Here is a 24,556-nt window from a genome sequence, read left to right on the forward strand (position 1 = left end):
AGTTAAAGGATAAAGTTTGTGCACATCTTTGTAGTGTGAAATGCTTTAATCCTTCTATTGAGAGGATCCTATAACCAGACTCAAATTTCCACCTTATAATGAAGCTAAAGAATATGACAATTGCTACCTTTCATGATATTTAATGTTTTTTAAAAATTATTTAACTGTGCAAGTGAAAAAAAAAAGCAGTTTTGAGGATACATAAATCCATTTTAATTAATTATTCTTTCGTTCTTCAGAACTGGAGGAAGAAAAAGTCTAGCAATTATGGTATATTATCAAGGTGAACAATATCCATGGTATTATTAGGACTATGGTCCTCACGAATTAAAGGAAGAACAACATGCACAAAGACACAAAGATTAACTAAATGCACTAACACAAATATGCAATAAGCATGTTTGATGAGCACTTTGCTAATATGTGATGTCCCAGATTTCATTCACAGGATGCCCATGTTGCTGGCTGTGTTTAACTAGTTAAACCCGGATACATACTTCCTTGGACACATTAATCCTAAATATAACTCTTCATTACATGAGAGTGTTCACCTTTGATGTGGCATACTTTCAAATGCACCAATCTTTTTATATAAATATCCATTAGAAAAGACGTTCTGAAAGATAATATGTGAAAGGGTGAATGACTGCATAGACAGGCAATCAGATTGCACCGCACCTTTAACCTATATGTCCAATCGTGCGAAATGTTTTGGGATTAATATTCGCAGATGCTCTCACGTCTTACAGACTTTGTCGTTGCTGCATGTTTCACCCTGAATCCACCAAAACTTAGACATATAAGAACAGGAGGACTGTAATTCTTGCCAACAGTTAAGTTTATAGACATAGAAGAGATAAAAAGAACATGAGCCAGCAGTATAACTACATATTAAAGGAACAATTTTCAACCATAAAGCAGCCAGCGTTTAAGTAAACACAAGAAAGAAAAGAAGAAAGACACACATGGTGGAAGATGTTTCAAGCTCCAAATACTGAAGCCCTTGCAACATGACAAATAATTACAAATGTCTTACCGAATTCTAGACGTTCATTTAATATTATTCTTTTTTTCTAGGATGGGATGAGTGATTTGTGTGATATCAAATTCAAAGAAGAAAAACAGAACTGAGGATTTAGACTTCAATCTAGTACCAATACCAATTGTTAGTCGTATTGGTGTAGTAGCGGTTCTGGATCATATCATCAGTACAATGGGATGCAGACGATCTTCTTGAGCCACCAGGGGAGGCTCACATCAATTTTGGTGAGGGAGCACAGGCTGTGTCGATAGCCTCGTGGTCAAAGTAGTCATCAAGGAGGTGGAGTGGATTTGGGCAACTTTAGAGATTGCAGAGACCGTGGGGACAAGATGGGCCCAGTGCCGGAGGAGGCAGTCGCTGCACCACAAGATCAACCTCCTCAAGATGTGGAGCGATCCACCGAGAGAGGCTGATTGATCTCAATGAGGTGGGTTCGGATGACCTCATGGTTGAGGCAATCACTAAGGAGCCAAAGTACAAAGTGGGGCTAAGCAACTTTGGAAACGACAAGAGGCCATGAAGGTGATGGTCAGCCGCTCCACAAGATCGACATTAATTATCATGGCAGAGGTTGAAAACATCAAGAGGGGGCTGCTTGAAGGTTTATGAAGCATCGAGGAGATGATCTTGGGGAGGCCGGGAAGGACTTGGGGCTGGGAACAATCATTGCCTTCAGGGAATTGGGAAAAACGAAGTCTTATGTTTATTAGTTGAAACATTTGGTCCAGTAGGTGTACCAAGTGGTACAACCAACATGAAATCAGGCTAGCCAGAATTGACTGGTCAACATATCAGTTGGTCATTAGATCTGTAGGTACCAGCATGAATCAACCAGGAGCTCAAACATGTTCAAGTTGGGTGACAAACTAGCAAGGTTATTAGACAAGTGCCTCTCTTAAATTTATCTTTAACAAAAAAATTTCTTATTTGCTTGTCGGCTAGGCAAGCCATATAACTTTGCTACTCTTATAATGGACCACTGTTGGCATCAAACTATGTTTCATTCCACATGGATGAAAACGGTTGTGCATAAGTTTAGATGTCTAGGTAACACTGACAATTGCACTCACCACATTTTTCCTTCTTAACTCCATAACGTCTTCCAATGGAGGGCGTCCTGCAAAAGGGATAGCACATCACCAAGTGTAAACTGAAACAAGATTTGCAAATTCTAAAATTCAAATTAATAATCAGAAGCTAATAAGTATCACTTGCTAGATTTGAGGCTTAGTTTCATGAACCAAATAAGTTTACAAAATCATGATATACAATAAGCTTTGAGCATCTCATATATTTCAATACAAAACTTTCTCTAAGCTTACTGCCCAGCTTTTCTTCAACTTTGTTATTGATGACAGAGGTAGGTCACAACTGGCAATATAATTTCAATCAAGGAGGCAGAAACAAGGAATGCGATTAGATATAAATTGTTCTGTGCAAATTTGAATTTCATGGCAGCCCACCAATTTGTCTATGTGCTATTAGGATTTGATGTCAACAACCAGTGAATACAAGATAGACTACAAACTGAAAGGTCATGGATCAGCTAGTCAACCACAATACCTGTAATTTGCAGACGATATTTGGCCCAAACACTATAGATTGCATTTGCTACAGTAGCCATCTGTATCATCGACATAGTTATGTCAGAAAAGATAATTTTATCTTGTTGAAAATGGTATTAGCATGCTTTCGAAAACCAAAAAACTATAATATATACTTGAAGCATGACCAAAGACCAATATATATTTAAATCATAAAAAATACAAGGAGTAACAATATAGACATGCATTGCTGTGAGATAAACGGCTAGACCCATAATTAACTGATTTAAGCACTATTAGCAATGTATCGTTATTGGCTGAAAGAAAAAAAATACTCAAATTAGACAAAACCTTCAAAATTTTAGATATAAGACTCATTCCTTGGTACAATCTTAAGGCTTAAATAAAACGTTAATTGCACTCAGAGTAAAATTCTTTCAGAGAAACCAAAGGAGAATGGTAAACCAAGGATGAAGAAGGCAGCTAAAGGAGGTTTAACATAGAAAGCATGATAACTGCTAGAGTTGATTAGCTGTTGTAGCCTCAACATATATTCATGCTGAAATTGGTAAGATGTAGAAAGTAGAATTGCTTCATGAAAATATAAGATGGCACATGTTGCATCGGATGGATCAAAGTATTGAGCAACATGGCAAGTAAATAACATAACCTGCAAGGGATGTTAAGCCTTTTGATGGCAAGATAAACAATATAGAAAATGAAAGAAAACTCAAAATTGCAGAGCAAAGATTGAATTTTAGTGAAATAGTCTGAATAATAGAGAACAAGGCTCATGTCTGGAGGAAGAGTAGACAAATATAAATGGGGCAAGAAGACCCAAAGATTAGTAGGAAAGAATGTATGATGATCTGAAATTAACTTTAATAAAAAAATGTACAGCACCCTTGATATAAACATATGGTAGAGAGGTATAATTGAAAAATACATGATTTTGACCAATGTCAAAATACATCGTGTTCATTAAAATCTATCATCCATCTTCTTGTAGCTTGCAGATTCCTTTTTAAAATATTTTATAAAGGTGAAATCCTGAGAGTTGGTTTTGTAGGACCTCTTTAAATAGCTAAAACAACAGATGTAGTACAGCAGTCAACAGCAAATACATCTGCAACCCAAGATTTCCCAAGCTACGGGCAGTGGTACCAACTGTATTCTTAAAAAATTAAATTCAACACTAATAACATATATATATGTCAAAAGCAAATAGTATCAGACTAAAGAATCATTTAAATTATATAAGACGGTGCTTTTTTTCTAATTATCCAAAGGCTTTAGCATTCAATTGGCATATGCATTTCTGAGAACTTTTTGTTTCCAAATAAAATATCTCATCTACCATGGATCTGCATATTTATCCTTTAGAAGAGCACTCAATGGATATTATTGAGCAAAGACGTGACAGCATCAGCATGACTTTTCCATGGATATGTATACAAATAAGAAGTGTTTTGGGGTGTAAAACCCATAATGAAATTCTTATTCAACGTTAAAAACACGACAAAGGAAATTCAACTTAAATGTGGAAAGTCACAAAGCCAGTATGAAGACATGACATGACATAACTTAGAAACATGACAAAGGAGATTCAACTTTAATGTGGAAATTCACACTCAAAGTTGGTAAATATGAAACCCAAAATTTAGAGTAAAGACATGAAAACATACGTGACTTTTCCAGGGATATGCATACTGATAAGAAGTGTTTTGGGGCATAAAACCCATAATGAAATTCTTATTCAATGTTAAAAACATGACAAAGGAGATTCAACTTTAATGTGGAAATTCACACTCAAAAGTCAGTATGAAGCATCACTTCCTAAAACTTGAGCCCATCGATTAATGAAGGGATGGTTTCGGATCGAAGTAAACTTACAGGCTCATATTTTGTTATAGCGTAAACCCAGCCTAAGCCAACTTCCTCATACAATCTTCGAAATGCCTGTGAGCAAACATTCAAATTAGAAGCAGCACTTATTGAGATTAATAAAATCACATTAAAAGTTAAACGGCAGATCCCCAAAATAAAATGTTTGCCTCTAATTTCATTTGATTGACATGCAACCTCTTTGGTAAAATTATTGAAATAGATTCTATCAACAAAAAAAAAAAAAGCACAGTGGTGCCCTATACTGTACAACTTTTGGTTGGTTGCTGACTTCATTGTAGAAAATAAGTGCTTATGCTTGTTTTCTCTGTGACCAAAGAACTCTATTCACAAGTTTTAAGGTGATATTTTACTCAGTCTATGACCAGGAAACAAGATATAAGTATCCTCTCCATGAATACTAGATAAAAGCATTTGAATAATTGCTGGTTGCATTGATTTAGCAGTGAAAATTGTGACTCTTATACTTCTACCGTTCTATGTAAATATAGGTGCACTTAATACGATGACCATGAGCATGTCATCAGCACGCTTTATTGGTAAAAGTGACTCAACTACCACAACTTTTGTCTTCTCCACAAAAGATATTAAAATCAATATCATATCAGTATTCACCAGTCTTGTATAATTGTTTCTGCATGTTTTAGGACTATGCCAGCAGAATCATGGATAAGCAACCTATGTAGCATCTGAATTTTTCATTCAGAAGTAGTTGGCAATGCACCTGCATCTTATCTATGAAAATAAATCAACTCCAAGTGTCTCTTTGGCAAGCATGCCTGCAATTATAACATTTGAAAAAAAAAACCTGTGTCGAAGCAAAAATGACAAAGTCTATAATAATGCTCTTTTTTGTAGGACATAACGCATCAAAGAATTTATATATGGACAAAGCAATTATCAAGGACATCAATATCAATTATCGATATATCTAGCCAGAAAATTAGAAAGCTAAAAGTTAAATTTTACTTTACAGTAGAACCAACAGCTATTAAGATCCTAATTGAATGAAGCTTATACAACTTTATTGTAGTTTGACTATGACATACTTCGACATCTCTAAGTACAGTGCCATCGGATTGAATTGCATGGATCCTTCCCATCACCTACATGAACAGACAATTGTATTCAATAAAGGGGAAGGACATAATATATGCTACACATAAACTTCATATTTAATTTCTCTTATCATGCCTCGTGTACTGATTATTTCTACAACATGTTAAGATTTCAAACTTTGTAATATGATTTTCAGAAATGTAAAAGAAAATCAAATCATCCTATTTCAGAACTTTAGCTTACTGTGCAATTCTTATATCAACAAACTTCTCGACTATAATACAATTAGTGTTTCATTACAGCCTAAAAACATAAATGTTATTCACTAATCTCATGTGCTCTGGACAACTGAACAAAATCCATATTTATGACTATGGATACGCAGATTACTGCATTGAACTTTCATGAAATGGTGGTTCAGAGACCATGGAAAAATCATGATTATTAACATCAACAAATTTTAAACTTAAACAAGTAAGCAGCAATATCTTTGAAACCATGAATTTAAACAAGCTATAGTTTTTCTACAGTCATTAAATCAAAACTTTTGTTTAAATCATCTAGAAAGATAAGAGGATAAGTGATATCTAACTTTCCAACATCTACATCATGAAGATGCAGGCAAGAAGGCAAAATTTCAGCTATCCTCCTTACTCTTACTTGTTTTATTTATCTAGGCACCCCAGTATAAGATTGATGCTACTCAGCCATCTGATAGATCGCAGTCTATCTCAAATATTTTAGTTGAGCTATATATTCAATTGTCAAATATTCAACCATAATATTTATAACAAGTATAATTCTGAATCGATGAAAGTTGAAACAAATGCAAGATAACTTGTCAAAGAACCTCAATAAAAGGCAAGAGATCAACAGTGAACGTCAACCTTCTGCATATATAAAAATGTCACCAAAACAAACAAACAAAAATCCGAATGCACTATAGGTGGCAAAAGTACTATAACTGCTGATGCTAACATCATCGAGCACTAGACTATGAACTATAGAGACTTCATATATGCATTCCACATTGGAATTGGGAGAAAAAGTAGAATCATCATTTCAACAGACACAAGACAGTTTTTCCATTGTCATCTCAGGTTGACCTGCAATTGCAATCATTTTTCATCATTCATATTCATTATCAAACTCTTGGAAGTATTAAGAAAATACTGATGAAGCACAGTATTCTGTAAACAGAATATCATACAATAATAATGACATACAGTTTCATAGTCAAGACCCTGGTTCTCCTCAGGAGAGTAATCTTTTGAGCTTATGTCAACAAAATTTATGGCTCCATATGATCTATTCCTTTCCCTGAGAAAATTAACCTGAAAAATGAAGCAAATAAATGATTATGTTCACCATTAAATTGCAAGTTGTTAAAAGTTGACATAACTCCCACATCTTGTGGATTTGCGGGTAAAAATAATATCATGTGTGTCAACAAGGATAAGTAGACCTCACGCATACAAAGTGGGCAATCTCCATCATAAAGTATTTTGATCTTCCATGTGTTAGAAGGACAGGCGTCCTCCTTTACTTGAGTCACAGTTCCCAACTTGGCCTCTGAATGAACCCTGTATCTGAAAACTATTGGAAGAGTTGACTAAGCTATATATTCATTAGTCTTTAACAGAAAACATGAAAAAATAAGTTCAACAATTTCAAAGAAAACTAACAAAAGCTTTCAAGAAACATAGCTATAAGATAAGAGTTCAGAAAACATGAAACAATAAGATCATCAATTTTAAAGACCAAATAACAAAAACTTCCATGAAATATACAGCTATATGGTAAGAGTTTATGTACTTATCACAAACATAACCCATAAAAGTTTGACACTCAGATTCTCATAGCAAAATTATCTACATAAACTACCACACGATAGACTAAGGCTAAACTAGGGCACTGATATTTAGATTGTAATGACTATTTTAAGAACAAGCTTCTCAGTAGCTTCCTACTCCTAATCCACAATACTAGAAACAAATTGCCGAGGCCATCAAGAAACTGCACCTAATGATCTGTCACAACTTAAAATTTTCATTATCCATGTACATATCATCATATATCTATCTAAAATATTTGCTTAAAGATAATCTACATAAAGCCAGTTTTCAGTTAGTGCAACATTGATAATGTGGACCTTATATCTGTAGGAGATAAGCACAACCTATTGCATGATGCTCCTATAGATAGATCATCTAAGGATGATTTGTCTGCATTAGTCTTACCCATGTAAGAAGAGAAATCCTTTGTTATTAAAAAATCAAAATATTAAAGAATTATGATAAATATTCAAACCAACACATCACAAATAGAACTGGTAGGCTAGTATTTTTTTGGGACAGGTGCTGAAGTCATTAAGTATACATGATCAGAAGCTTGCCTCATATCTTCATATCTATTGTTCCTGAAACAAACAGATAATTTTGTTTGGCATGGGAGATAAGTTAACAGTTTGTTAGTTATATCTCTTCTAGGTTAACTTGCATGTCCACTTAATTGCATTCTTTACAAAGATTATTGAGATTTAGTTTTGATATTTGCAACATATGAATATCAGCTACTTTTGATGATAGTTTAAGTAAAAAAGGGTGGGCCCGCACATTGAGGCCCCTATCAATGTGGGGATAATAACCATGATGAGTGAAACTGATGTGACTAAATATATTCATCTTAAATGTTACTGGCTTTATCATCCAAATGGGCAATCCAAAATGGAAGAGGTGGTCTATCCAACATTGGAATGACGAACCTACCATGCTACCAAGGTGGGGGAAGAACTCTCAATTTCATGATTTCTCGAACAATAACACTCATTAGAATGATAGCAGAATAGCTTTTAAAAGAAAGGAACCCTGAGCACATGTCATTCACCACATATCAACATGACTGCAACAGGAACATTCAATTTAAGCAACGGCCTTGAAACACAACAAGAATGGACTATGAAGTCCAAAAGATCACTCCAAACGAATGATGCCCTGAGGCCTCTAAAATTTCGCACCTCTTCCCAAAGTCGAGAGCAGACAACATGTCCGCGAAAGCTTCATGTGAACGAATGAAGAATTGACAGTACTGTCGCACTGAAATCGACAGGGAGAAATGCTTGCTAGCATTCACCGTCTATGATTTCAACCAAGTGTAATCAAAGGAAACAAACCAAGTGTCCAAGAAATGACCGACATCTCGACGAGATCCAAACGACCATCAAACGACAGAAGAGAACATATCACGATCGGAATTGTTACCACGGCGGGGAGGGAAGGCGGAACGTGAGATTTGGGACGGAAAGGAGGAAGCGGGAGGAGAAGCCGAAATCGGAGCCCGGAAAGCAACGCGGGGAAGAGCAGCTCGGCACGCCATTGCGCGGTCCTTCTCTCGATCTCTCTTTTCTTCTTCTCTCCTTAAAGTAGAATGGGTTTCATCGGGTGGAATGGGAGGCGATTCGTGTCGCCATAGCGGCCTCCAAAATGTCTTTGGACGAGGCGAAGGCGCGCCGTTGCTTTCTGCTTTTTCTCCGACTTCTTCCGACTGTTTCTTATTTTTACGTCATATTTGTTTCTTAATAAAAAGAAAAACAAAAGCCCACGAAATATAAAAAGAACATTATTTCAGGATTTTTTACATGCAGGCCGGTAGGCGTTAGAGTTACTTATTGATCAGTCCTCGTTTTATCTAATTATTCTCAAATTAAATAAATACAGATATCCATCATCTAATTTATTGCAGCCATCTCAACAATTTGTAGTCTAACATAAACATGAGGTGCGAATAATCTTTTCTAAAAGTTGTATTACTTATAGATCCCCGTAATTTTTAGTTAACCACTGATCAGCCATCACTATTACAAGGAAGATACAAAGAAAAAGATACAGATGGCCACCATGCAGCACACGTGTCCTGGAATCTTGTTTATCACATTAATCTTTCATTCTCATGCTTTCTAGAGTTCTCATGACCACGAAATCTTTATCTGTTTCAGGGACGCTTTCTTCATGGAAGAACAGCCTTCACCTCTTTCCTATCTGCACCGAATGCCTGTAAGAAGAAGAAAAACGATTTATTTCAACCACGGCCAAGAATAGCAGTGTCGAGATTGGCTATATGCATGTAACCAAGTTGGCATGGTTGGATTTGAGCCATAATGAACTTCTCAAAGAGATCATGAAGCACTAGCTGCATCGATAGGATTAATTTTGGATCACTGATGCCTCCTGGTTTGCTTACCTCCACGCCGAAACCTTTTACGTATACGTTGGTGAATAGCTCAGAAGGATCAGGCATTGGACTTTCCTGAAAATTAAAGCAAGAGGATATGATGATCAGAGGGCAAATGCTAATTTAATCGAGCTGAATGCTATAGCTAACTTTCAGTATATTAAGCACCTTTGCCTGAGCAATGGCCTCATCTACTTCCTTCCTAACTTCTTTCTCGAAGTCCTGCACAAACATTTGCGAGAAAAAGACGATGAAGACTCCAGTGAAGAGAAAGTATGACCAACTTCTAACTAGTGTAGAAGTTCCTTGAGGATATTGTAGGGATATATGCACACACCTTAAGCTCAGAGGCAGTGGCTAGCTCATAGGAGACTATGAGCTTCCTAACTCTTTCAATAGGATCACGCTCCTACAAGTGTTACCGACATAAGTTATGGTAAGTTAGAAACTTGCACGAGTGTGGCCCAAATCCGACTAACCTGTCTCACACCAGTAATCTCATCACGAGTGCGATAAGTGCTCCCAGGATCTGACATGGAATGACCATGGTACCTGTAAGTGTCCATCTCAAGAATCTGCACAATGAAACAATATATAAGAAAACATCAGCTCCTTGATTAATATTAAATTACGCATAAACCTTCAAGATCTCTATGATACAACACATTGCCTTATGAAACATGTTCTTGTAGAAGCAATGTTTGCTAACTGCTAATGCTATGAAACAACACATGCCCTCTAATCATCCAATGGTTATCAATCAAGGCAACTTTATGCCTAAGATACATTAATCATAAAGTATATATACATAGCCAACTGAACTTCATGCGCAAAAAAAATCAAATTTACCTGGAAAAAAAGGATATCACATGTTTGTTCTACTAGCAGGGTTGAAATAATACATGTCAATGACTCTGCAAAGTGCAAAATAGACAAATGTGGAACTCTTCCTCAAAGGGGCTTTAGATGGCGCAGATCTTGGTAAAAAGAATTGTTCTTTATCAAGATCTTAAGTGTGAAAAATTCTCTGCTGTTCAATCTTTAACATATCTAGACAAAATTACAAGTGATACCAAAGTACATTGTATAAACTTCCAGACATGATAAAAAAGCAGATAAACGTATGAATTCAAACTTGCACAGGTAATTGCACAGTTTATCGTGGTAACCCTACCCATACCATCCATGGATATTAATACATAAAGAAAATAGAACACTCTATGTTGCTGAACCTAAAGAGTGATAGATCTATCAACTAGAACTTTTCCAGAGAATTTAATTTATCTTCATTATTCATAGCAACAAACCTTGTTTTATCATAATTATTTAGTTTGTTTATGCCTATAATCTATATCCACATATAACTAATTTGTCTAGTTACAAAATTCAATCACAAGGAAAATATCCACAAATATAGTAGCAGAACAGCAGGAACATATGTATGCACCATGGATAATGAAAAACATCAGACCAGCTTCATAAAACAAAAACAGTCAAGTATCGATTGTTCATAGTTTCAAGTGTCACACATGAAGATTATAATATGTAAATAAAAATTATATCGATTGTTTATAGTTTCAAGTGTCACACATGAAGATCAAAGTATAATATGTAAATAAAAAAATATTGCAGTTCCATACACCTAGAAGTTGTAGCATCCACCTTTTTAATGTCCTTAAATGTAACATTAGCATGCAACTGCCTTCAGATATTCAGCCAATCATTCTCCGAAGATCAAAGGGTCCAACTTAAAGTTGAAAAATATGCTTATAAGTTATAGGTGCAAACATTCTTAAACCTGTAAACATGTGACAAACTTCTAGCTGATTGGGAGTGAGGTTCAAAAAGATGGTACTCACGATGGGTCCATTTTGCAAGGCATACTCTTTTGCAAATTTGCATGCCTGCTTCACAGCAAGAACATCCATTCCATCTACCTGTCCAGACAAGCATCATATTAGAATAATGTAATATAATTTCAAACCACTTAATTTTCAAATAATGTACTCTTCATTTGAAGCCTAACAACACTACATTTATATCAAACACCAAATTTACCTTTTCCTTCTGCAGCTGCTAAGACAGTTGGTAACCTGATTATTAGTAAAGCATATTTTGCAGATTTTAGAATTGTACTCAAATCATCCATAGGGACTTCAACATGCAAAGTATCCATGTAGTGTGCAAGGATTTTAGTGCAATAATCCTGGACCATCATGGGGACTAGAAGGCACAATATTACGTGCTATGATAGCTGGTGTGCTCAATCATACTCAATTGCCTAGTCTGTAATCACAATGTTGTGTTCTGCATCATGGCCTACCTGAATAATATGCAAGACCTTCCATACACCAACAATCATTAACATACATAATAAAGGTTTCCCACCCTCCCAATCATCCCAACCAACAAAAGAGAAATAAGAGAAAATTGAAAAAAATAAATATGAAGGCTGAGAATTTTAAACATTTCTTATAATCTCATTTGCAACCGTGGAAACACATGGTTAAAAAATTACTAAAATCGTGAATGTTTTTCACAACCAATAATCATCAATGAACAAAAGTTTTACACATTATACTTGCTTATGATGAAAGTTCACCAATGATAAAAAGTTAGCACAGAAATTTGTACAGCATGATGAGAATATGCACAATATTTTTTACATAAAATTTCAAAATTAAATATCGTGATGTCAACTTTCTCGAAAAGCTTCTAAAGAGCAAAAAAAAGTAACCTCAGGATATAAGTAAAAGAGAATATTCTGTAGATCAAATATCTTAAGCTAAAGAACTCTGGAAAAGGTAAGTGTCAGTATGCACTGGAAGAGGTGGCTGATTGAGCAATATAACAAAATGATATACATTGTCATACATACAATTGTTAAGAGCAGCTCTCATGATGCAAATGATTTTTTAGATGAAGCACATAAATAAGATCCTATTGACCTAGAACAACTTCAAGTATTTTAATTTAGGTACGTCGTAGAGATCTCTACTTTACATAGTTGTTTATGTGTTCATTATAATAACATGTCCTTATTAAGTCATTCCTTTTAACAACTTGATGTCTCCAATCATTTAACCAGAATTAGAATACCCCCCTCCCCCACTCTCCTAATCATCCCTTCTTTTTATTTATTGATGAAGATCAATCTAAGCCCAAATTTCAAAACTGAGTTATTTAGGTTTTCTTCGAATCTAGAAGTGTTAGGTTCAAGTTTTCCAATTTTTATGTATTTTTCCCAATTACCTTTGTTGGCATTATTTAATCTTGAGCATCAGAGAATTTTCCATTTATATTTGGAATTATTTTTTATCAAAAATTACGGATATTAGGTTTTCATATTTTCTAAATTTTGGGCAGTTCAAGTAACAAATCTGTTGTTGTCCAAAACAAACAAATTTCAATGAGCCAAATGTGACAACAACTCAGCAAAAAAATAGTTATGAGATTCTCTAGACAGAAGTCTTGGGGAAGATAATGAGTTATATGAGATTTTCTTGATGAAACTTCTGATTTATGGCATGGCCATGATATTCCTCTTTTTCTACTGTTGTTGAGATTCTTTATACTTCCGACCATGTCTTTTCCTCCTCTGGTCCCCTGCCTTCCTCACTGTGCACTCTCTGTATCCTATGTATTTTGTCTATGGAACAATTTATATCAGAATTATGGATGCAACATCTCCCATTCCATAATTAAATAAGGGAAACCAAACATGCCCAGTGTGCTAAAATAAAGCAGAGAGTCATAGTTATTTCTCTAAGAAGAGAAAAGTTTCTAGAAGGTCTACTTCCAATCATCAAATACAGGAGACACTGGAACTACTTCTATGTTTTGAGAATATATAACTGTTACTAGCTATGAGAGATAAAAAATTCATGTTATAGCATCAAAAATTGTATGATCTGAGTAAGTGATACCATTTGAAATCATGATACTAATGAGACAAAATACCATTTATATTAGACTCAATTGTCAGATACTTGGTTTCTACATCTCCTCCTCAAAGTTTAGAATTATATATCACACAAAATATCAAAATTATGTCAGTGTAGATGATATACCCAGTAGACTTCTAACTGTTCACAAAAAAAATAAAAAACTTACTTTTGCCACCAAAAAATTCAGATATCTAGTTTATCTACAAATTGATGCCTCTTTGTGCATGCACTTGTATACATTTTCTCGATGGACCTTCATTTGCCCCTAAAGAGACACTATGGCTTGTTTCATGTCTTCCATTTCAACCCACATAGTAATCGCCACATCGTTGATCTAATTCCTAATTGGATAATTTTACATGTCAGTTATAAACAACTTGGCATTCACCACACCAGCTCATGTCCTTATCCTGACATTCCATTAAGCAAAATCATTTCATAGCGAAAGAACCTACAAGTTGCAGCACACTGTTCTACTACCAAATATGATAAAAGAGTAAGAGATGATGCTAGTTCTCCACAACGTTAGTAGTTCATGAGTTATAAAAGTAGAATCACCCAAGCATAAGGCTAAAGAATTCAAGCTTTCTATAACATCATCTTCTATTCAATCGATGATTTTGTAAAATTCAACACCAATTTTACTGTTTTAGTTTGGACAAATGAATTAAAACAGTAGAAGAACATATGGACCTAGCAACAGAGTCAAGTATTTTCCAACATCCAAAGGCATAGATCAACAACAAAATGGAAAAAGGATTCCATCTGTCTCACCTTCAAACCAGGGACATAATCCCCACGTTTGTAGTAGGCAGGACTCTTTGCAGCCCGCCATTCAGCTGTCCCCATACCATCTGCAAAACAACAAACACCAAGAAACACATTAGATAAATCCAACAGACGGGAAATCTTCTTTTTACCTCCTTTTGCATCCCAGCCCTCTTGTACTCACAATGATTATTCTCGCAGACCAAAATGACTGGCAAATCCCAAAGTGCAGAGATGTTAAGGGCCTCAAACAGCTGCCCTTGGTTAGCAGCCCCATCGCCATATAGCGCAAAGGTCACAGTCCCCTCCTTGAGGTACCTCTGGGCGAAGGCGAGGCCGCACCCCAGTGGCACCTGCGCGCCCACGATCCCATGGCCCCCAAAGAATCCGGATTCCTTCTTGTAGAAGTGCATCGACCCGCCCTTCCCTTTGGAGCACCCGGCGCGGCGGCCCATGAGCTCGGCGAAGGACTCGACGAGGGAACCGCCACGGGCAAGATAGATACAGTGGTCGCGGTAGGCGGTGATGATGGCGTCCTTCTTGGTGATGGACGCCTCGAGGCCGATGGCAACGGCCTCCTGCCCATCGTAGAGGTGGCAGAAGCCGCGGATGAGCTTGGACTTGTAGAGGGAGTCGGCGGCGATCTCCATTCGGCGCATCAGGGACATCTCCCGGAAGAAGGATAGTAGCTCGGAGGGGTTGGTGTCGACGGAGCGCGAGGGAGGATCGATCTTATGGCCCGTGAAGGGGACGCTTGTCTCGACGGTGAGCTGGGGTTGGCCGCCAGCGGAGGAAGCGAAGGGACGGAGGAGGGGAAGAAGGTGGCGGTGGTCGCGACGCAACAAGGAGCAGGAGACTCGGCGGGCGGCGGCGGCAGCCATGGAGGAAGACGGGAGCGAGATCCGCGGGCAGAGAGGAAAGGAGGGAAGGCGGTGGGTGGGGGAAACGGAAACGGAGGGGAACTAGGGATGTGTGAGTCTACACATACCATCTAACGGCCACAGTTGAACTACCAATCATAATTATCTAAGTTCTATAAATGAATTTTACGTCCAAACATTCACCCGCAATATCTGACCGTCAATTTTGATTTCCTGAACATCCTACGGTCCGGCATGATCAATTTGATGTCTAATTGCAATATCTAACCGTCAATTTTGATGTCTAATTGCAAATTAGACATGATCAATTTGCAATCGAGAAATCTGTTCGTTGGCAGCAGATTCCGTAGTTTGTCTGTCGTCGTCAGGTCACGCGGCGTTTTATAATTCTATATTACTAACGTTCCTCCTTAGGATGTGGAAATTTAATTGGTCTTTTTATCAATATTATTTAGTGAAGTTTATAGGATGAATTTTCAAAAAAAAAAAACTATCTTTTCAGATTTTTTTTTTAAGAAACATCACGTATTTCTAGAATTTCAAAATAAAAAATACCTCCAGCGACATACTCATGTTTCTTCTCTTTTCTTTTCTAAATAATACCTCCAGTGATGCACCTTGATCGGATGTGGAACGGTGATTAGCCGGTCCGTCGCTCGGCTCGGGGTGTGGATCGATGCGGGCTGCATCGACAGTCGAAGCCCGGACGGATCGTTCATTCGAGGGGATACCATCGATGCGATCGAGGACATGACACATGCCGTCGGTGTGCCCCATGGGGTACACGTGCGACCTAACCATCGGCCAGTGGGCTCCCCATCTGACCCGTCTTGAAATACGAACCAAGAAGTATGACATACGTGCGAGTAACTAGTATTCTAATAACATTATACCTTTTAAGTCTTATAAGACATGATAGTATGTTGTGAAAAAACCTTTTTTAAGGTATTTATTCTTTATTATTTTTAGTATCAAAATAAAAATATTAATCATATACTTATAGAAGAATAATTGAAAATCACAAAGGAACTCCAAAAAAAAAAAAACTTTTTTTCTTCGCCGAGTAGAGTAGTCATAATTAATTTTGTACCGAGAATTAAAACAACTTTCTTTAAATTACTTCAATCTGAACTATGTAAAACATTTTGAATTTCTCTAGACTCATTGAAACTTTCCAATGGAATATAATTATCTCATGAGTATCTCAATATTAATCATGAAATTAATATGAAATAAGTCTTAAAATTTTGGTTTATTGGAAAACAATTGTCGTGGGAAACAACTTTGAGCCGTGGCCTCGGGGCCGACGCGGCTCGATTCCGATCTGGACGACGGGGATCTCCCTAGGGCGTTCCTTGAGCCTGCTGAGGCGGTCGGGTGTGGTGTCCGATCGGGACGGTGTAGCCGTCTCCTCCGGGCAGGAACTCCTCGCCTGCGCGTCCGGAGGGGACCTTCGGCTTCGCACCTGCACAAAGGTCGGGCCGAGGCGCTCAGCCCGACCCCTTCGACGATCAAGTTAGCAGATGTGGAGAGGGTTACATATGAAGAAGTATTTTTATGTGTCTGTCTCTCCCCCCCTTTTTAATGAACGGAGGGTATTTATAGGGAAGCATACTACTTCCTGAGCTACCCGTTTATAGGGGGCAGGCTGGTAGCGTCTGACTTTGTGTTGGCATGGCGTGAAGAATTGAGCTTTGGCAGGATGTTAATGCACCTCGGTCGGCGTTCCGATCTGCATTGACCAGGTGCTGTTGTGTGAGGCGTCATCTGACGTCAGCCGAGTCTTATCATAATTACTATCCTCATCATATTCCCCCCCCCCCCCGAAGGAAGTCGTGCCGTAAAAGGGGGGGTCCGAGGCATGGCTTCGGCTTTGAGAAACTGTCCCAGCCGGCCGCCTTGCCGAAGGTGTGGGAATCGTGGAGTTTAGCAACTAAGAAGGGTCGGGTGTGCAGCGGTGACCCAGGTAGTGTGCGACCGACGAGCACACTTAGTAGGGCAGGCAGACGCATGGTGTGACCTCAGGGAGCATGGAGCCGAGGAGGACGACGCAGGCAGGTTGGCCGCGCAGGTGTGGTCTCAGGGACCATGAGGCCGAGGAGGACGATGCAAGCAGGCTGGCCGTGCAGGTGTGTCTCGGGAAGCATGGGGCCGAGGAGCCAAGGAGCCGAGGAGCACGACGTAGGCGGGCTAGCCGCGCAGGTGTATCTCGGGGCGCATGGGGCCGAGGAGCCGAGGAGCACGACGCAAGCGGGCTGGCCGCGCAGGTGTGTCTCGGGGCGCATGGGGCCAAGGAGTCGAGGAGGACGACGCAGGCGGGCTGGCCACGTAGGTGTGTCTCGTGGCGCATGGGACCGAGGAGCACGACGCAGGCATGTTGGCCGCGCAGGTGTGTCTCGGGGAGCATGGAGCCGAGGAGCACAACGCAGGCGGGCTGGCCGCGTAGGTGTGGTCTCGAAGAGCGCATCGTGCAGGCCGCGCAGGTGTGGTCTCGGGGAGCATGGAGCCGAGGAGCACGATGCAGGCGGGCTGGCCGCGCAGGTGTGTCTTGGGGCGCATGGGGCCGAGTAGCACGACGCAGGCGGGCTGGCCGCGTAGGTGTGTCTCGGGGCGCATGGGGCCGAGGAGCCGAGGAGCACGACGCAGGCGGGCTGGCCGCGCAGGTCTGTCTCGGGGAGCATGGGGCCGAGGAGCTGAGGAGCACGATGCAGGCGGGCAGGCCGTGCAGGTGTGTCTCGGGGAGCATGGAGCCGAGGAGCACGACGCAAGCGGGCTGGCCGCGCAGGTGTGGTCTCGGGCAACATGCGGCCGAGGAGCACGACGTAGGCGGGCAGGTCGTCCTGAGGCAGAACTCGGGCAGTCTACGACCGAGGGACACAGCTCAAGTGGGCAGTCACCCGACATTCCGGGTCCTTCCTCTAGCGCCAAACTATTGTGGTAAACAACTTTGAGCCGTGGCCTCGGGGCCGACGCGGCTTGGTTCGGGTCCGGACGACGGGGATCTCCCTGGGGCGTTCCTCGAGCCCGCTGAGGCGGTCGAGTGCGGTGTCCGATCGGGACGGTGTAGCCGTCTCCTCCGGGCAGGAACTCCTCGCCTGCGCGTCCGGAGGGGACCTTCGGCTTCGCACCTGCACAAAGGTCGGGCCGAGGCGCTCGGCCCGACCCCTCCGATGATCAAGTTAGCAGATGTGGAGGGGGTTTCAGATGAAGAAGTATTTTTGTGTGTCTGTCTCTCTCCCCCCCCCCCCTTCTAATGAACGAGAGGGTATTTATAGGGAAGCATACTGCTTCCTGAGCTGCTCGCTTGCAAGGGGCAGGCTGGTAGCGTCTGACTTTGTGTTGGCGTGACATAAAGAATTAAGCTTTGGTAGGATGTTAATGCGCCTTGGTCGGCGTTCCGATCTGCATTGACCAAGTGCTGTTGCGTGAGGCGTCATCTGACGTCAGCCGAGTCTTATCATAATTACTATCCTCATCAACAAGATATCAATAATACATTGAATGTTCTTAATTCCAGGCATATGACAACACATGAAATTTAAATCTAAAAATAAATGGTAGAAGACGGTGAAACTTTACGGATGATAAGTCTGCAACCAAGAAGTCACGTTGGGTGTCCGAGCTCAGTGAGACCGGAGGCTGACCAAACCATAGTAAGATCCTGCGGGCCCCTTGGCCAGAAGTGATTCATGGGTCCCTTTCTCCACCACCGATCCCTTCTCCAGCACAGCAATGAGGTGGCAGCAGCGCACGGTACTCAGCCGGTGCGCCACCACCACGCACGTCCTCCCCACCATCACCCTCTCTAGCGCTGCCTGCACCACCTTCTCCGACTGGCTATCCAGAGCGCTCGTCGCCTCGTCCAGCAGCAGCACCGCCGGGTTCTTCAATACCGCCCTCGCGATCGCGATCCGCTGCTTCTGGCCCCCGGAGAGCTGCGCTCCCCTGTCGCCGCAACACGTGTCGTAGCCGTCCTTGAGGCAGCTGATGAAGTCGTGGGCGTTGGCCGTCCTCGCTGCCTCCTCGATCTCGCCCTCCGTCGCCCCCTCCGTGCCGTAGGCTATGTTGTCGCGCACGGTGCCGGCGAACAGAGTCGGCTCTTGTCCCACCAACCCGATGTGCTTCCTCAGTGACCGCAAGTGATACGACTTCACGTCCCTGCCGTCGATCCTCACTTCCCCCTTCAGCGGATCGTAGAAGCGCTCGATGAGCCCGATGACGGTTGATTTCCCGGAGCCGCTTTGACCCACCAATGCCGTCGTCTTACCCGCCTCGATGGCGAGGGAGAAGTCTCTAAAAATGAACACGTCTGGCCGCGACGGGTATGCGAAGTCAACCCCATTGATGTCGATTTCGCCGGCTAGCTTCTTCGGGCGATAACCTCTGTCGTCCTCGGGATCGATGTGGGTACACCGATCCAGCACTGCGAACACCGAGCTGACTCCATCTGCTCCCTTGGCGAGGTCGGAAGTCATGCTTCCACCCTCGGCGATGACGCGGCCTGTGCTTATTAGGATCAGCACGTTCTGAAACAGAGCCTTGGCGGTGATGTGGCCATGAAACATCAGCCTGCCGCCGTACCAAAAGGCCAGGGACCAGCTGCACCTCATGAGAGCCTCGGAGAGGCCGAGGACGATGCCGGCCACGCACGACTGCCAAACGCTTTTCTGCCGCGGCCTGTCTTGGGTTCTCTCGAACAGGTGGATGATCCGGTCCTGCGACGAGAAGGCAGTGATGGTTCGCACGTTTGCGACGGCCTCGGTCGCAACCTTGCTGCTCTCGGACTGGGACGCCCTGGCCTTCTTGGACATGCTCTGAAGGATGACCTTGCGGCAGTAGTAGCAGACTATTATCAGGGGTTGGATGGCGATCAAGACGAGGCCCAGCTTCCATGCGATGGCAAGGCCCATCGTCCATGCGATGGTGACAGCAGAGACTGTCTGAATGATCAATGACATCCGATCACCCACCAACATCCTCACCTGCAACAGGAGAACGACAGTGAAGTGATACTGAGATTTGAACATCAAGAATTGCTATCGATGGAGAAGACCACCGACCACATTGGCATCGTTGGCGAGCCGAGAGCAAACGGCGCCGGTGCAGTTCTCGTCCCGATCGAACCACCCGACCTCGAAAGTGAGGATCTTGGAGAGCATCCTCTCTCTCACCCGCTTCGTCAGATACTCCCCCATGGCCCCGAAGTTGTAGTGCAGCAGAATGTTGACCAAGAAGGAGAGGACCGACAGGGCGACGAAGACGAGGCAGTACGTCGTCGTGTTCGATTTGATCTGCTCATGATCCGTTAGAAAGAACATGGATATCATGCTCCCCATCACGAAGGAGTACAGCGGCTGCACGGCGCCGAAAGCCACCGCGCCCAGGCTCCCCATCACCGCCTGCCGCCACTCTGGCGCGTTCAGCAGCAGCAGCCTCCGCAGGGAAGGAACCGGGCGAGCAATCGCCTCGAGCTCATCGTGCGCTTCTTGGTGCCTTGAAGAGGTAGCAGAGTTGGATCTGCTGCAAACTGAGAAGCTACGGCTCTTGCGGTCACAGAGCAGAGAGGAGGCTACCGGTGCTACCGACGATGAGCTGGAGTCCTCGCCCACTGTTGCTCTCGTCGTCTGCTGGAGGCGAACGAGGGATGAATAGAGTCCGTCTTCATCGCGAATGAGGTCGTCGTGGGAGCCGAGCTCCATGACTCGGCCGGCCTGCACCACAGCGATCGCGTCGGCGTTCCGGATCGTGGACAAGCGGTGGGCTACGACGATGGTGGTCCGGCCAACCGACGCCAGGTCGAGTGCTTCTTGGACGATCCGCTCCGACTCCGAGTCCAATGCACTTGTGGCTTCGTCAAGAAGCAGAATCTTTGGCGACTTCAGCACAGCCCTTGCGATCGCTATCCGCTGCTTCTGACCTCCTGACATCTGAATGCCTCTTTCTCCTACCTGCAGAGTAGTTCCTTACTAAGTTCTTGTAACACACAAGCATTTGACATGTCACGTTGTAATGACAGGAAATATAGCATTAGAAGACAATATTACCTTCGTGTCATATCCCTGGGGCAGCTGAGAGATGAAGTTGTGGGCATTAGAGGCCTTGGCAGCTGCCACCACCTCTTCCATGGTTGCTTCTTCCTTGCCAAACAATATGTTCTCCTTTATGGAGGTGGCAAACAAGGTTGGCTCTTGGCTTACCAATCCTATCTGTGACCTCAACCATTTGAGTCTAAGGCTCCTTATGTCAATTCCATCAAGCAAAACCTCACCCCGTCGTGGATCGTAGAATCTCTCCATCAGTGCGATGACTGTTGACTTCCCCGATCCACTGCCACCAACCAAAGCCACTGTAGTTCCTGCCGCAACCTTCAGGTTGAAGTCATTCAGTATGATGCTATCGGGACGTGAAGGGTAAGCAAATTCCACCGATCTGAACTCCACATCGCCGGAGATATTCTCCATTACTATGCCCTCTGTGCTGTCTGAATCAATTCTCGGTATTCTTTTCATCACTTTTAGAATCCTCTCTCCGGCCGAGCTCGCCTCTGAGAAGTACTTGATGTTGGAGAGCCCAGATCCGAATGCCCTGTTTCCAATTAGATGGTGAGTATGGTGAGCAGAGGTAGAGTGAGTAATGAGTATGGTGAGATCGTGGTGGAGAAGAGAGAGAGAGAGAGAGAGAGAGAGAGAGAGAGAGAGAGAGAGAGAGTATTACAGGCCTCCTCTGACGATTGCAGTGCCAACAGCGAAGATATGGCCACCCTTGACACCGTGGTGCATGGCAACCCGGCTGCCGTACCAAGTTATGAAGGCCCAGATGGCGAAGGTGACGGCGTTGCTCCCGACGGCGACGCCCTTGGCCAGCCCCTGACGCAGGCCGAGCTTCACGGAATTCTCGAGCGCGTTCGAGAACATGCTCATGGTGCGCAGCTCGGCGACGGAAGAGTAGGCGGTGCGCACGGAGGAGACCGCCTGCTCCGCGATGGCGCCGGCCTTCTCGTACTCATCACGGATATTCTTCGCCAGGTCCATGAATATCCTACCATACATGATGCCAGGTATGACGAGAAGCAAGAAAGTGGGGAAGGCAACCAGCGCGAGCCTCCACATCACGACGAACCCGATCGAGTAGCTGCCGACAAACAACGCTACGTTCTTCACGAAGTTGGGCACCTGCAGCGACGACGTTCCGGAGGTCGTTCAGCAACGCTGGACGTGCATGTGCAAGGACATGTGACGAGAAGGGTAGAGAAGTTGGTGCTGATCACCTTCTCGCCGAGGACGTCTTGGATGATGAAGCTGTCGCTGGAGACGCTGGTGATGACCTCGGACATGGAGGTGACGTTGAGGTCGAAGTACTCCACGTCCTGCCTCAGGATCGCCTTCAGGTATCGCGTTCGCATACGCATGGCTTGTCGGTCCCCTGTCCTCGTCCAACAGTATCCTTCTGCGATCACCACAGCCACCGTCAGCCAACGAAAGGGACGGAAAGCAAAGGGAGAGGCTTGGTGTTGTCTGCGTACCTAAGAAACACGTCACGAAGACCAACAGCGACAGGTACACAAAGTCGAGAGAGTCCTGGGGAAGGGAGGAGGGGGAGGGGGAAGAAGGAAGCGTGAGAAGGATGAGATATAGACGCAGGTCGAGGGAAAAGAAGAGGAGAGAATCTAACTTTGTTAACGTTGTCGATGAAATGAGTGGAGGTGGAGGGGCCGGCGCCGAGGTTGTTCATGATGCTGGTGGTGACGAGGAGAATGAAGGGCGTCGTGAAGCCGCTCCCGGCGGCGCCGACGAACCCCACAGCCATCAGCAACATGTCCGTAGCATCTGCATGCATGAAGATGGTCCAGAAAGAGGAGAAAGGGCTTCTCTTCTTGTCTCCCTTCCCCGTTTCCGCCTCCATTTCCGCCTGCACCTTCTCTCGCTCCTTCTCCCTGCTATATATATTGCTCGAGGAGGGAGGAGGAGGAGGAAGAAGACGAATAAGTGTCGCACCCCACTCAAATCTGTCTCTATCGACGACAGTCCATTTTGCCATCCATTAATTTCCCCTGTAAGCTAGTGGTAGTGTTTCCCAGTTCCTCACCATCAAAGAACCTTGTTGGTCGCACCTGTCACGCTCCTCGACGAGGCGGAAGGCACTGAGTGGCCGTAGGAGCTGATCTAAGACTCACGATCACTTGTTTTCCTGTCAAAATTCGTCACGCTATCATTAGGATCGCTCGTCGTTTGCAGCAAGTGGTGACTCCCAAGAACCTGTCTCCGGCACGTACAAGATGTGCTCTCTCTCTCTCTCTCTCTCTCTCTCTCTCTCTGTACGTTGATACTTTGCAGCCTGTTAAATCGGAATCTTTCAATGCGGCCAATAGTAAAGGGTGTCCCCATCGAACTGTTGTATGCCACTCTAATCTCATACTACTCGGAGAGTAGTATGATGGGCTTGTCAATGATCTAAGCTTCTTGTAATTGGTGTAAAGTGAACATTAGTTATATATACTCTATACATTTTTTTTATCAAAAATTGATGCTAACATATTGCATGCATATGAGGTCTATATAGTCTCTAATTTTATTAAAAAGTAATTTTTCATCATGCTTAATACTATGTTGGTTTTGAAATCATTTGTCATGATTTAATTTGATATGATAAGTGATCTATTAAAATTTGTTGAGTTGGACCCTTTACCCATACTATTTAAGCCCGGTTAATAATAGTTTATTTATCAGAATCTTATAAGTTAATATAAATGTTTGTTCATTTTTTATGTAGAACTAAGTTAGATTGCTATAATATGTTTCGAATAAAAGCTTGATGTCATTTTAAGGCTCAAGATAATCTTGATCAAATCATAACATGTTGACCTTCATTTATGATAAACTTTTTTTTATTTAAACTTCTTATCATGTTTGATACTTGGTTGACGTTGATACCATTTGTCATAATCTAACTCAATATATAAGTAGACTCATTAGCTTTGTTAAGATTGAACTATTGACCCATAATGTATAAGCCTAAGTTATTGATAATAGTCTGATAGGTCCATTTAAATTTAAATATTTTTTTTTAAAAAAAATCTTTGTTATTGAGTTTTTATCTAATGGTATTTTTTTTTATCACTTAAACAAAAATGCCCCTTCATCACTACCAATACCCCTAATTATCGACACACCATCGCCTCCG

The 24,556-nt window shown here is 42.4% G+C and overlaps 3 protein-coding genes across 3 annotated transcripts; all 3 read right to left on the minus strand.

Annotated features, from left to right (window-relative positions):
• Positions 1-387: 387 nt before the first annotated feature.
• Positions 388-9,041, minus strand: LOC135656934 (uncharacterized protein At5g50100, chloroplastic-like). Its single transcript, XM_065175907.1, has 8 exons — positions 8,811-9,041; positions 7,016-7,146; positions 6,777-6,884; positions 5,541-5,597; positions 4,480-4,545; positions 2,606-2,666; positions 2,113-2,159; positions 388-775 (listed from the first exon to the last, which is right to left on the minus strand). Exons 1-8 carry the CDS (start codon positions 8,923-8,925, stop codon positions 737-739), a joined length of 624 nt encoding a protein of 207 aa, XP_065031979.1. The 5' UTR covers positions 8,926-9,041; the 3' UTR covers positions 388-736.
• Positions 9,042-9,323: 282 nt separating this feature from the next.
• On the minus strand, positions 9,324-15,485 carry LOC103994554 (pyruvate dehydrogenase E1 component subunit alpha-1, mitochondrial). Its single transcript, XM_009414918.3, has 8 exons — positions 14,680-15,485; positions 14,502-14,581; positions 11,640-11,717; positions 10,260-10,355; positions 10,118-10,189; positions 9,949-10,002; positions 9,790-9,855; positions 9,324-9,600 (listed from the first exon to the last, which is right to left on the minus strand). Exons 1-8 carry the CDS (start codon positions 15,374-15,376, stop codon positions 9,556-9,558), a joined length of 1,188 nt encoding a protein of 395 aa, XP_009413193.2. The 5' UTR covers positions 15,377-15,485; the 3' UTR covers positions 9,324-9,555.
• A 3,403-nt stretch (positions 15,486-18,888) lies between these two features.
• Positions 18,889-23,397, minus strand: LOC135657072 (putative multidrug resistance protein). Its single transcript, XM_065175925.1, has 7 exons — positions 23,048-23,397; positions 22,899-22,953; positions 22,644-22,822; positions 22,091-22,548; positions 21,421-21,961; positions 20,437-21,324; positions 18,889-20,358 (listed from the first exon to the last, which is right to left on the minus strand). Exons 1-7 carry the CDS (start codon positions 23,276-23,278, stop codon positions 19,000-19,002), a joined length of 3,711 nt encoding a protein of 1,236 aa, XP_065031997.1. The 5' UTR covers positions 23,279-23,397; the 3' UTR covers positions 18,889-18,999.
• Positions 23,398-24,556: the final 1,159 nt, after the last annotated feature.

Source organism: Musa acuminata, chromosome BXJ1-1 (assembly GCF_036884655.1).
Source record: "Musa acuminata AAA Group cultivar baxijiao chromosome BXJ1-1, Cavendish_Baxijiao_AAA, whole genome shotgun sequence".
Taxonomy (NCBI): Eukaryota; Viridiplantae; Streptophyta; class Magnoliopsida; order Zingiberales; family Musaceae; genus Musa; species Musa acuminata.

What these genes read in the sequence shown, in the direction of transcription:
- LOC135656934 (XM_065175907.1), bottom strand. Translation starts at nt 8,925, where the DNA reads ATGGCGTGCCGAGCTGCTCTTCCCCGCGTTGCTTTCCGGGCTCCGATT. An exon ending in CTATAACAAAATATGAGCCT is followed by an intron (nt 2,667 to 4,479) that starts GTAAGTTTACTT and finishes TCGATGATACAG; the next exon opens with ATGGCTACTGTAGCAAATGC. An exon ending in AGTTAAGAAGGAAAAATGTG is followed by an intron (nt 776 to 2,112) that starts GTGAGTGCAATT and finishes TGGTGGATTCAG; the next exon opens with GGTGAAACATGCAGCAACGA.
- LOC103994554 (XM_009414918.3), bottom strand. Translation starts at nt 15,376, where the DNA reads ATGGCTGCCGCCGCCGCCCGCCGAGTCTCCTGCTCCTTGTTGCGTCGC. An exon ending in GGTCTGCGAGAATAATCATT is followed by an intron (nt 14,582 to 14,679) that starts GTGAGTACAAGA and finishes GTTGTTTTGCAG; the next exon opens with ATGGTATGGGGACAGCTGAA. An exon ending in ATTATGTCCCTGGTTTGAAG is followed by an intron (nt 11,718 to 14,501) that starts GTGAGACAGATG and finishes TTGTCTGGACAG; the next exon opens with GTAGATGGAATGGATGTTCT.
- LOC135657072 (XM_065175925.1), bottom strand. Translation starts at nt 23,278, where the DNA reads ATGGAGGCGGAAACGGGGAAGGGAGACAAGAAGAGAAGCCCTTTCTCC. An exon ending in GCAATCGTCAGAGGAGGCCT is followed by an intron (nt 21,962 to 22,090) that starts GTAATACTCTCT and finishes AATTGGAAACAG; the next exon opens with GGCATTCGGATCTGGGCTCT. An exon ending in CCCAGGGATATGACACGAAG is followed by an intron (nt 21,325 to 21,420) that starts GTAATATTGTCT and finishes ACTACTCTGCAG; the next exon opens with GTAGGAGAAAGAGGCATTCA.